Source organism: Taeniopygia guttata, chromosome 3 (assembly GCF_048771995.1).
Source record: "Taeniopygia guttata chromosome 3, bTaeGut7.mat, whole genome shotgun sequence".
Taxonomy (NCBI): Eukaryota; Metazoa; Chordata; class Aves; order Passeriformes; family Estrildidae; genus Taeniopygia; species Taeniopygia guttata.
Window position 1 is genome coordinate 1,365,932 of NC_133027.1, and position 11,569 is coordinate 1,377,500.

The window sequence follows — 11,569 nt, forward strand, 5'->3', positions numbered from 1 at the left end:
TCCCGTCCATCCTGAGGGACATTGTGGTGTCCCCTCCACCCTCCCATCCCCAGAATGTCCCAATCCCATCCTGACCCACTCCCAGCCCCAAATCCCACCCGGACTCGTCCCTCTCTGTCCCCAATCCGGGCCGTGGGGACACGGAGAGGCCGAGCCCCAGATCCCAAAATTATTTTGGGTCGCGTGGAGGCTCTGGGGAATCCGTGTGGAACGAGGGCGCCTCCGGAGCGCCGCGTCCTTCCCAAATTCCGGCTCTCCTTCCCCAAATCCGCCTCATCCCGGCCTATTTTCCGCCGGTCGCGTGCCCGGCACCTCTGGGAATTATCCCGGTATTTTTAGGTTCTGGATTTCTCCGTTACGCACCGGGAGGGATTTGGGAACGCGGATGGTTCCGGAAAAGGGATTTAGGGTGGGTTTGATGGGCAGGACATCGGGAAGGACGGGATGGTCCTGCTGGAATTGGGTGTTCCGGCTCTGGAATGTTCCATTCCCGGTTGGATGGGGATTGGGGAAATCTGGGATAGGGGAAGGCGTCCTTGGGGTGGGATTTAAGGACCATTCCCACCCAAACCGCTCCGTGCTCCGATGATTCCACGGCCTGGAGCTCATCCCGCTGAAATTCCCGAAGGATCCTCCCGGGATCCTTTTTCCCAAGTAGGATTTGGGGCTCCCATGGGAATTGGGCTGGAGTGAATTCCAGAGGGACAAAAGTCTGGAAAGGGTCAAATCCCAGTGGCCAAGCAGGGGACAAAGAGCCCTTCAGTGGCTCCGGGGACATCCCGGCCGTGCCTGGCACCGGAGGCTCCTTTGAGATTCCCGGGATTCCGGCCCTTCCCGGGATCCCAGCTCCGGGCACCACACCCTCCCTGGTGGCCTTGGTGGCCATGGATTGGCTGGAGCTGGGAATGATACTGGGAGCACTGGGAGCACTGGGAAGGTCAGACCTGGAGGTGGCTCCCGAATTTCATTAATGGATTTTTGGGAATTGATTTTGGGATCAAATCCTGGAGCTGGGAATGGCGCTGGGAAGGTCAGACCTGGAGGTGGCTCCCTGATTTCAGGAGTGGTTTTTTTGGGAATTGATTTTGGGATCAAATCCTGGAGCTGGGAATGGCTCTGGGAGCACTGGGAAGGTCACCCCTGGAAGTGGCTCCTGGATTTCAGGAGTGGCTTTTTCAGGGATGGATTTTGGGATCAAATTCTGGATCTGGGAATAGCACTGGGAGCACTGGGAAGGTCAGACCTGGAAGTGACTCCTGGATTTCAGGAGTGACTTTTCAGGGATGGATTTTGGGATCAAATCCTGGAGCTGGGAATGGCTCTGGGAGCACTGAGAGGGTCACACCTGGAGGTGGCTCCCGGATTTCAGGAGTGGCTTTTTTGGGGATGGGCTGGAATTCCCAGAGAATCCCTGGATCCCTTGCAGTGTTCAAGGAAAGGCTGGATGGGATTGGAGCAACCTGGGAGGTGTTGGGGATTCTGGGATCGAGGACACTCAGGATCCATCCGAGGGGGTTTTATGGAATTTGGGGATGGAAAAGGGAAGGGAGACCCTTCCTGGAGTCCCGAATTCCCAGTGAAGCCCCTGGATCCTGAAAGTTCCTTCTCCAGGAGGAATCGGGATGGGGATGGATCCAATCCAGGCTGGGAGAGCCGGGAATGGAGGGAATTCCCTGGGAAAGGGGAACTTGGAGTGGGATTTGGGCAGGAATTCCCAGCTGGGCTGGAATTCCCAGAGAATCCCTGGATCCCTGGGAATGTCCAAGGGTGGGTTTGGATCACCCCGGGATCGTGGGAAGTGTCCCTGGGATGGGATTGAAGGTCCATGGATCCCATCCCAAACCATTCCGGGATTCTGGGATCGAGGACGCTCAGGATCCATCCCGAGGGATTTTTATGGAATTTGGGGATGGAAAAGGGAAGGGAGACCCTTCCTGGAGTCCCAAATTCCCAGTGAAGCCCCTGGATCCCAAAATTCCTTCTGAAGGGGATGGATCCACTGCCAGGCTGGGAGAGCCGGGAATGTTCCCCGGGATCAGGGAAGGATCCAGGGAATCCTTGGAGCCGCTTCCCGATCCCAAAGGGGCTCCAGGAGAGCTGGAATTTGGGGAAGGGCTGGAGGGGCAGGAGCCAGGGAATGGAATTCCCAGCGGGAAAGGGGAGCTTGGGATTTTGGGATCTGGGGCAGGAATTCCCGGCCGGGCTGGAATTCCCAGAGAATCCCTGGGAGTGCCCAAGGAAAGGTGGGATCACGCTGGGCTGGCGGGAGGTGTCGGGGTGGGATTTGAGCTCCTCCCCACCCCAAACCTTTTCCTTTCCACCATTCCTGTCCCTGGGAATGCCGGCGGCTCCCAAAATTGCCGGAGAACCCCCAAAAATTCCCTAAAATCCCCCCAAATCCCATCAAAATCCCCCAAATCCTTGGGATGCTCCGGGTACCGGGAGGGAGGGGAGGGGCGGGGCGAATTCGCGGTGTCGGGCGCTGATTGGTCAGAAATGACATCATCGCTGAGAGGCGGCCAATGGGAAGACGTCATTTTCGGAGGCCCCGCCCCAAATCCTGGGGGGGGTCCAGGGGGATCCCGGGAATGGGGCGGGAATGGGGGAAAAAATGGGAAAAATGGGAAAAATATGGGGGAAATTAATGGAAATAAGTGGGAAATAAATTGTAAAATAAATGGAAAAAAATTTGGAAAAAAATTAAAATAAATGGAAAAATAAATAAGGAAAAATGTTAAAATAAATGGAAAAATAAATATAAAGAAACGGAAAAATAAATGCAAAAATATATATAAAATAAATTTTAAATTAATGCAAAAGTAAATATAAAATAAATTTAAAATAAATGCAAATATATATAAAATACACAAAAATAAATATGGAATACACTTAAAGTAAATACAAAAATAAATATAAAATAAATTTCAAATAAATGCAAAAAATATATAAAAAAATTAAAATAAATGGAAAAAAGAAATATAAAATAAATTTAAATTCATGGAAAAATAAATATGGAATAGATTTAAAATAAACGGAAAAATAAATATAAAATAAATTTAAAATAAGTGCAATAATATATATATTATATAAGAATATAAAATAAAAATTAAATAAAATATATTAAATTATAAACATTTATATGTATATATAAAAGAAAAGGAGAAATAAAAATTAAAATAAAAATAAAATAAAAATAAAAAAAAAATAAAAATAATAAAAATAAAATAAAAATAAAAATAAAAATAAATATAAATATAAAAATAAAAATAAATAAAATCATAAAAATAAAAATAAAAAAAATAGAAATAAAAATAGAAATAAAAATAAAAATAAAAATAAAAATAAAAATAAAAATAAAATAAAAATAAAAAATAAAAAAATAAAAATAAAAATAAAAATAAAAATAAAAATAAAAATAAAAATAAAAATAAAAATAAAAATAAAAATAAAAATAAAAATAAAAATCCATGAGACCCTTCCAAGCGAGAATCCGCTTTTTCCCGGGCAGAATTCCAGCTTTTGGGATGGGGAAGCTGTAGGGGAACCCCTCGAACCCTCCAATGTTTCCCCCACGTTTATCCTCCAAAATTCCCAGAAAAAAAAGGGAAAATTCCCGGTGTCACATTCCTGAACCCATCCCAGCCGTGCCTGGATCGGGGCTGGGATGTTCGGAATTCTGGGAAGTGCCGGGATTGTGGGGTGATGGGAAATGGTGGGATACGGGACAGGGAATGGGATTGGGATTGGGATTTGGGATTGCGATGAGGTGGGGATTGGGATTGGGATTGGGATTGGGATGGATTTTGGATGGGAATTGGATTGGGATTGTGATGGGATTTGGATTGGGATTGGGATTGGGAGGGGGTGGGGTGGGGTGGGGATGGGGATTGGGGTTGGAATGGGAATGGGATTGGGATTGGGATTGGGATGTGGTGGGGATTGGGATTGGGTTTGTGGATTGGTATTAGGATGGGGGTTGGGATGGGATTGGGATTGGGATTGGGATTGGGATTGGGATTGGGATTGGGAATGGGAATGGGAATGGGAATGGGAATGGGATTGGGATTGGGATTGGGGTTGGGTTGGGATTGGGATTTGGATTGGGATTGGGGTTGAGATTGGGATAGGGAATGGGAATGGGAATGGGAATGGGAATGGGATTGGGATGGGGATGGGATTGGGATGGGATTGGGATGGGATTGGGATGGGATTGGGATTGGGATTGGGGTGGGTGGGGATCGGGATTGGGATTGGGATGGGGGTTGGGAACTGGATTTGGATTGGGATTGGTCTTGGAATTGGGCTGGGATTTGGATTGGGATTGGGATTGGGATTGTGGTTGGGATTGGGATTAGGGTTGGTACTGGGATTGGTCTGGGATGGGATTGGGATTGGGATTAGAGTTGGGATTGGATTGGATAATGGGATAATGGGATAATGGGATAATGGGACAGTGGGATAATGGGATAACGGGATAGTGGGATAGTGGGATAATGGGATAATGGGATAATGGGATAGTGGGATGATGGGATAATGGGATAATGGGATAGTGGGATAGTGGGATAATGGGATAATGGGATAATGGGATAATGGGATAACGGGATAACGGGATAACGGGATAATGGGATAATGGGACAGTGGGACAGTGGGATAATGGGATAATGGGACAATGGGACAATGGGATAATGGGATAATGGGATAATGGGATAACGGGATAATGGGATGGGACGAGGTGGGATGATGGGATGGGATGGAGGGAGAGCAGATGGGATTCAGGGATTTGGGATTCTGCAAATCCCTTTTTTCCTCGGGATACGCCGTGGGAGGATCCTGGGGTCGACTCCAGCTCCAGCTTCTCCCTTTTGTTTTCCCTCCTCCGGCTCTTCCCAAGAAAACCATGGAAACCACCCACTCCCGTCGGAATCCAGGCAGGAAAAAAGCAGGAAAAAGGTAGGAAAAAAGCAGGAAAAAGGCAGGAAAAAGGCAGGAAAAAGGCAGGAAAAAAAGCAGGAAAAAGGCAGGAAAAAAGCAGGAAAAAGGCAGGAAAAGGGCAGGAATGGCGCTTCCCTTTCCCCATGGAATCACCCGAAATCCCAAGGATTTACCTGGATTTGGGAAAAAAACGTTTGGGTGGGATTAACTCTGGGTAAAAACTCTAAAATTCCTCCATTTCCCAACACCAATGACGCATCTTCACCAGATTCCCCGAGCTGGGAATTCCGGGAAAAAAGCCCTCGGAGGGATAAAGAGTGGGGAAAAGGGTGGAGGAGGTGGGATGTTCCCACTGATGGTTTTCCATGTGGAGGCACCCCTTGTCCAGACAAATCCCGCGGGATTTTCCCATTCCAAGAGCCGGGATAAGGATCGCCGTTCACAGCAGGGATTCCTGGATCCCGGAAAACAGCGGGAAAAGCCCCTAAACGGGTTAATTCCTTGTTTTTCAGGGAAATCCCTCCTTCCCAAAGCATTCCCAGCTTGGATCCGTGACCGAGAGGGGCGGGAAAATCCGGGATTCGGGAACAGAACCACAACAGGGGAGACGCACCGATAATATAATCCCTAATATTTATTAGTATTTATTTATTAATATTTATTAACGATAAAAACCTGAGACATCACAAATAAGGCTTTTTATCCCTGCTTATGTTTCTTTTCTTTTTTCCATGATTTTTTTGTTCCCTGGAAGAGCACCTGGGAGAGCCTCACCAGGAGGTGCCTTAGGTCGGGACATCCTCGAGGACACGGACCCGGAGAGGACAAATCCGGAGCGTCTTGGCCTCGGCGCTCCCCTGGGAATTCCCCACGTAGAAATAGGGGAAGACGGCACCGCCGAACTTCTCGTGGAAGGTGTAGATGTGCCTCTGGAGGTCGGCGTCGTAGAAGGACAATTCCCCCTCGGTGCAATCCAGCTCCACGCGGATCCGCCGGACGTTCCCCTGCGCCGCCTCCGAGCGCAAAGCGTTGGACGCCCGGCACTCGTCCTTGCTGTGCAGGTGGTAGATGTACCAGAAGCCGGTGCGGGAATCGTGGTGGAAACTCCAGTGGGAGTTCTTGTAGGGCCTGGAGACGCCCACCCTCCAGCTGGTCAGCCCGCCCAAATCCACCTCCCAGGTGTGGAAGCCTTCGGAGAAGCCGCGGGATCCCAGGATGCAGGGGGCGGAGGTGAAGCGCTCCGGGTTCTCCACGGAGGTTCTGTAGTTGCAGATGGAGACGCTGGAGAGGTCCTCGGACACGGAGAGCCAGCCGGCGGCGGAGTTGGGATCCAGGCAGAAGGGGACTGGTCGGGAAAGGGAATGTTTTACGGGAAGGTGGCAGCTCCGTAGGGATGTGTCTGTCCCTCCGTGGAGCCCTCCATGGATCCACACATGGATCCATCCCTCCATCCATCCTTGGATCCTACCATGGATCTGTCCATCCCTCCATGGATCCACACATGGATCCATCCCTCCATTCATCCTTGGGTTCATTCATGGATCCGTCCATCCCTCCATCCATGGATCCATCCCTCCATCCATCCTTAGATCCTACCATGGATCCGTCCATCCCTCCACACATGGATCCATCCCTCCATCCATCCTTGGATCCTTCCATGGATCCATCCATCCCTCCATCCATGGATCCATCCTTGGATTCATTCATGGATCCATCCATCCCTCCACCCATGGATCCATCCATCCCTCCACCCATGGATCCATCCCTCCATCCATCCTTGGGTCCATTCATGGATCTGTCCATCCCTCCATGGATCCACACATGGATCCATCCCTCCATTCATCCATGGATTCTTTTATGGATTCATCCATCCCTCCATCCATGGATCAATCCCTCCATCTATCCTTGGGTTCATTCATGGATCTGTCCATCCCTCCACACATGGATCCATCCCTCCATCCATCCATGGATTTACTCATGAATCCGTCCATCCCTCCACACATGGATCCATCCCTCCATCCATCCTTGGGTTCATTCATGGATCTGTCCATCCCTCCATGGATCCACACATGGATCCATCCCTCCATTCATCCATGGATTCTTTTATGGATTCATCTATCCATCCATGGATCCATCCCTCCATCCATCCTTGGGTTCATTCATGGATCCGTCCATCCCTCCATCCATGGATCCATCCCTCCATCCATCCTTAGATCCTACCATGGATCCGTCCATCCCTCCACACATGGATCCATCCCTCCATCCATCCTTGGATCCTTCCATGGATCCATCCATCCCTCCATCCATGGATCCATCCTTAGATTCATTCATGGATCCATCCATCCCTCCACACATGGATCCATCCCTCCATCCATCCTTGGGTCCATTCATGGATCTGTCCATCCCTCCATGGATCCACACATGGATCCATCCCTCCATTCATCCATGGATTCTTTTATGGATTCATCTATCCATCCATGGATCCATCCCTCCATCCATCCTTGGGTTCATTCATGGATCTGTCCATTCCTCCACACATGGATCCATCCGTCCATCCTTCCATGGATCCTTCCATGGATCCATCCATCCCTCTGTGGAACCCTCCGTGGATCCACCCATGGATCCATTCCTCCATTCATCCATGGATTCTTTTATGGATTCATCCATCCATCCATGGATCCATCTCTCCATCCATCCTTGGATCCTTCCATGGATCCATCCATCCATGGATCCATCCATCCGTCCATGGATCCATCCCTCCATCCATCCTTGGATCCTTCCATGGATCCATCCATGTGCCCCTCCATCCATGGGTCCAAAAAGCTCCTGCCTTGACTTCTCCAATCCCCAATCCCATCTCCACCTTTCCCATCTTTCCAGACCCACAACCACCATTTTTAGGGAAGAATCCATCTCCACCTTTCCCACCTTTCCAGACCCAAACCCACCATTTTTAGGGAAGAATCCGTCTCCACCTTTCCCACCTTTCCAGACCCAAACCCACCATTTTTAGGGAACAATCCATCTCTACTTTTCCCATCTTTCCAGACCCACAACCACCACTTTTAGGGAAGAATCCATCTCCACCTTTCCCATCTTTCCAGACCCAAACCCACCATTTTTAGGGAAGAATCCATCTCCACCTTTCCCGTATTTCCAGACCCCACAGCCACAATTTTTCGGGAAGAATCCATCTCTACTTTTCCCATCTTTCCAGATCCCAAACCCACAATTTTTAGGGAAGAATCCATCTCCACCTTTCCCACCTTTCTGGACCCACAACCACCATTTTTAGAGAAGAATCCATCTCCACCTTTCCCATCTTTCCAGACCCAAACCCACCATTTTTAGGGAAGAATCCATCTCCACCTTTCCCATCTTTCCAGACCCCAAACCCACCATTTTTAGGGAAGAATCCGTCTCCACCTTTCCCACCTTTCCAGACCCAAACCCACCATTTTTCGGGAAGAATCCATCTCCACCTTTCCCACCTTTCCAGACCCAAACCCACCATTTTTGGGGAAGAATCCATCTCCACCTTTCTCACCTTTCCAGACCCACAACCACCATTTTTAGAGAAGAATCCATCTCCACCTTTCCCATCTTTCCGGACCCACAACCACCATTTTTGGGCAAGAATCCATCTCCACCTTTCCCATCTTTCCAGACCCAAACCCACCATTTTTGGGGAAGAATCCATCTCCACCTTTCCCATCTTTCCAGACCCACAACCACCATTTTTCCGGAAAAATCCATCTCCACCTTTCCCGTATTTCCAGACCCAAACCCACCATTTTTCGGGAAGAATCCATCTCTACTTTTCCCACCTTTCCAGACCCAAACCCACCATTTTTAGGGAAGAATCCATCTCTACTTTTCCCATTTTTCCAGACCCAAACCCACCATTTTTAGGGAAGAATCCATCTCCACCTTTTCCCATTTTTCCAGACCCCAGAACCACCATTTTAAGGGAAGAATCCATCTCCACCTTTCCCATTTTTCCAGACCCCAAACCCACCATTTTTAGGGAAGAATCCATCTCCACCTTTCCCACCTTTCCAGACCCAAACTCACCATTTTTAGGGAAGAATCCATCTCCACCTTTCCCATCTTTCCAGACCCCAAAACCACAAATTTTAGGGAAGAATCCTTCTCCACCTTTCCCATCTTTTCAGACCCAAACCCACCACTTTTAGGGAAGAATCCATCTCCACCTTTCCCGTATTTCCAGACCCAAACCCACCATTTTTGGGGAAGAATCCATCTCCACCTTTCCCGTATTTCCAGACCCCAAACCCACCATTTTTGGGGAAGAATCCATCTCCACCTTTCCCACCTTTCCAGACCCAAACCCACCATTTTTAGGGAAGAATCCATCTCCACCTTTCCCATCTTTCCAGACCCAAACCCACCATTTTTAGGGAAGAATCCATCTCCACCTTTCCCGTATTTCCACACCCAAACCCACAATTTTTAGGGAAGAATCCATCTCCACCTTTCCCATATTTCCAGACCCAAACCCACCATTTTTAGGGAAGAATCCATCTCTACTTTTCCCACCTTTCCAGACCCAGACCCACCATTTTTGGGGAAGAATCCATCTCCACCTTTCCCTATTTCCAGACCCCACAACCACAATTTTTCGTGAAGAATCCATCACCACAATTCCCATCTTTCCACCCCGCTCCCGACATTCCCGGCTCCTCACCGGCGGTGATGGTGTCCAGCATCTTCTTCCACACGTTGTACTGGAGCGATCCCAGATACTTGGCCACGTCCAGGAGCATTCCCAAGGGAACGGCTTCCGGCTCCTCGGCCGTGCAGGCGATCCTGGGGCAGGGATTGACCGTGGAGAAAGGATCGGGATGACGCTCCCGACATCCCGTGGTTCAGCATCTCCCAAGCTTGTTCTCCCTCGATTCCCACAAAATCTGGGATTTAATGCTTCCCACAAACCCTGACATTCCTCTTTGTGTCCCTTCCATCCTGCCCGGAGCACCCAGATGACATCCTGGATTCCGAGGGCACACTGGAATTTTCTCGGAGCAGGGACACCAGGAAACCCCATCCGTCCAGCAGGAAGCCATTCCCAAATTCCCACGGATCTGACGGAACCAGGACCTACCTCCGCTTGCGGTTCTTGTGGGTCTGGAAAAGAAAAGAGGAAGACCCCGGGAATGAGATCCCGGCTACCACCGGAATTCCGGCAGCCGACGGATCCCGCGGGGGAGGCGGGATCCGGGCCGGGAGCGGGATCCCGGTGGGAATTACCATCAGGAACGTGACGTCGTCCTGCTTGAGATCCGCCTGGAGATGCGCGGCCTCGTTGAGCAGGGCCTGGCTGGCCTCGGCCAGCTGCCCCATTTTTCCATGGATCAGATCCTGCTTCTGCCCCGTCTCCTCCCGGATCTGCGCCAGCAACGCCTGCTCCTCGTCCCACAGGAACTTGTGCAGCTTCTCGAATTCCCACTTCACCTGCCGCTCCAGGCGCTCCGATTCCACCTGGGAATGCCGGCACCGTGCTCCAGGTGGGAATGTTGGCAGCGCCCAAATTCCCCGGAGTCCCTGTCCAGGCGGCTCCAGGGCTTGGGGATCCAATGGGATCACGCTGCTCTTCCCAGATTCCCTTCCCCGCTTCCCAAATTCCAATTGATCTTCTTTCCCGGGATGAGATCAGCACTCCACCCCCGGCTGCATGTGTAGGATTGGGATTGGGATCAATCCCACCTCTGGAGAACCCAAATTCCCTGGATTCCCCATTCCCAGTGCTCAGCAATTCCCTGGGATCCCTGGGATCACGCTGGCCTTCCCAAATTCCCATCCCCACTTCCCAAATCCCCACCGCTCTCCTTTTCCGGGATAGGATCAGGGCTTCACTCCAGCTGCATGTGCAGGATTGGGATTGGGATCAATCCCACCTCTGGAGCGCCCAAATTCCCTGGATTCCCCTTTCCCAATGCTCAAGAATTCAACGGGATCACACTGCTCTTCCCAAATTCCCATCCCCACTTCCCAAATCCCCACTGCTGTCCTGGATGGGATCAGGGCTTTGCTCCAGCTGCATTCCCAATCATGATCAGGATCAATCCCACCTCTGGAGCGCCCAAATTCCCTGGATTCCCCCTTCCCAGAGCTCAGGAATTCCCTGGGATCACTGAGATCACGCTGCTCTTCCCAAATTCCCATCTCCACTTCCCAAATCCCCACTGCTGTCCTGGATGGGATCAGGGCTTTGCTCCAGCTGCATTCCCAATCATGATCAGGATCAATCCCACCTCTGGAGCGCCCAAATTCCCTGGATTCCCCCTTCCCAGAGCTCCGGAATTCCCTGGGATCACGCTGGCCTTCCCAAATTCCCATCCCCAATTCCCAAATCCCCACCGCTCTGCTTTTCTGGGATAGGATCAGGGCTTCACTCCAGCTGCGTGTGCAGGATTGGGATCGGGATCAATCCCACCTCTGGAGTGCCCAAATTCCCTGGATTTCCTTTTCCCAGAGACCAGGATTTCCCTGGGATCCCTGGGATCATGCTGGCCTTCCCAAATTCCCATCCCCACTTCCAAAATCTCCACCGCTCTCCTTTTCTGGGATCGGATCAGGGCTTCACCCCAGTGCACGTGCAGGATCAGGATCGGGA

General features: G+C 50.3%; 1 protein-coding gene across 1 annotated transcript in view; it reads right to left on the reverse strand.

Annotated features, from left to right (window-relative positions):
* Positions 1-5,548: 5,548 nt before the first annotated feature.
* The window catches only part of LOC140683600 (E3 ubiquitin-protein ligase TRIM35-like), a 15,036-nt gene continuing 9,015 nt past the window's right edge, over positions 5,549-11,569 (reverse strand). The window contains exons 4-7 of the mRNA XM_072926221.1: positions 10,204-10,434; positions 10,058-10,080; positions 9,641-9,762; positions 5,549-6,277 (exon numbers count right to left, since the gene is read on the reverse strand). Of these exons, the coding sequence (XP_072782322.1) occupies positions 5,718-6,277; positions 9,641-9,762; positions 10,058-10,080; positions 10,204-10,434 (936 nt within the window). The 3' untranslated portion in view covers positions 5,549-5,717. The remainder of the gene's footprint in view (positions 6,278-9,640; positions 9,763-10,057; positions 10,081-10,203; positions 10,435-11,569) is intronic.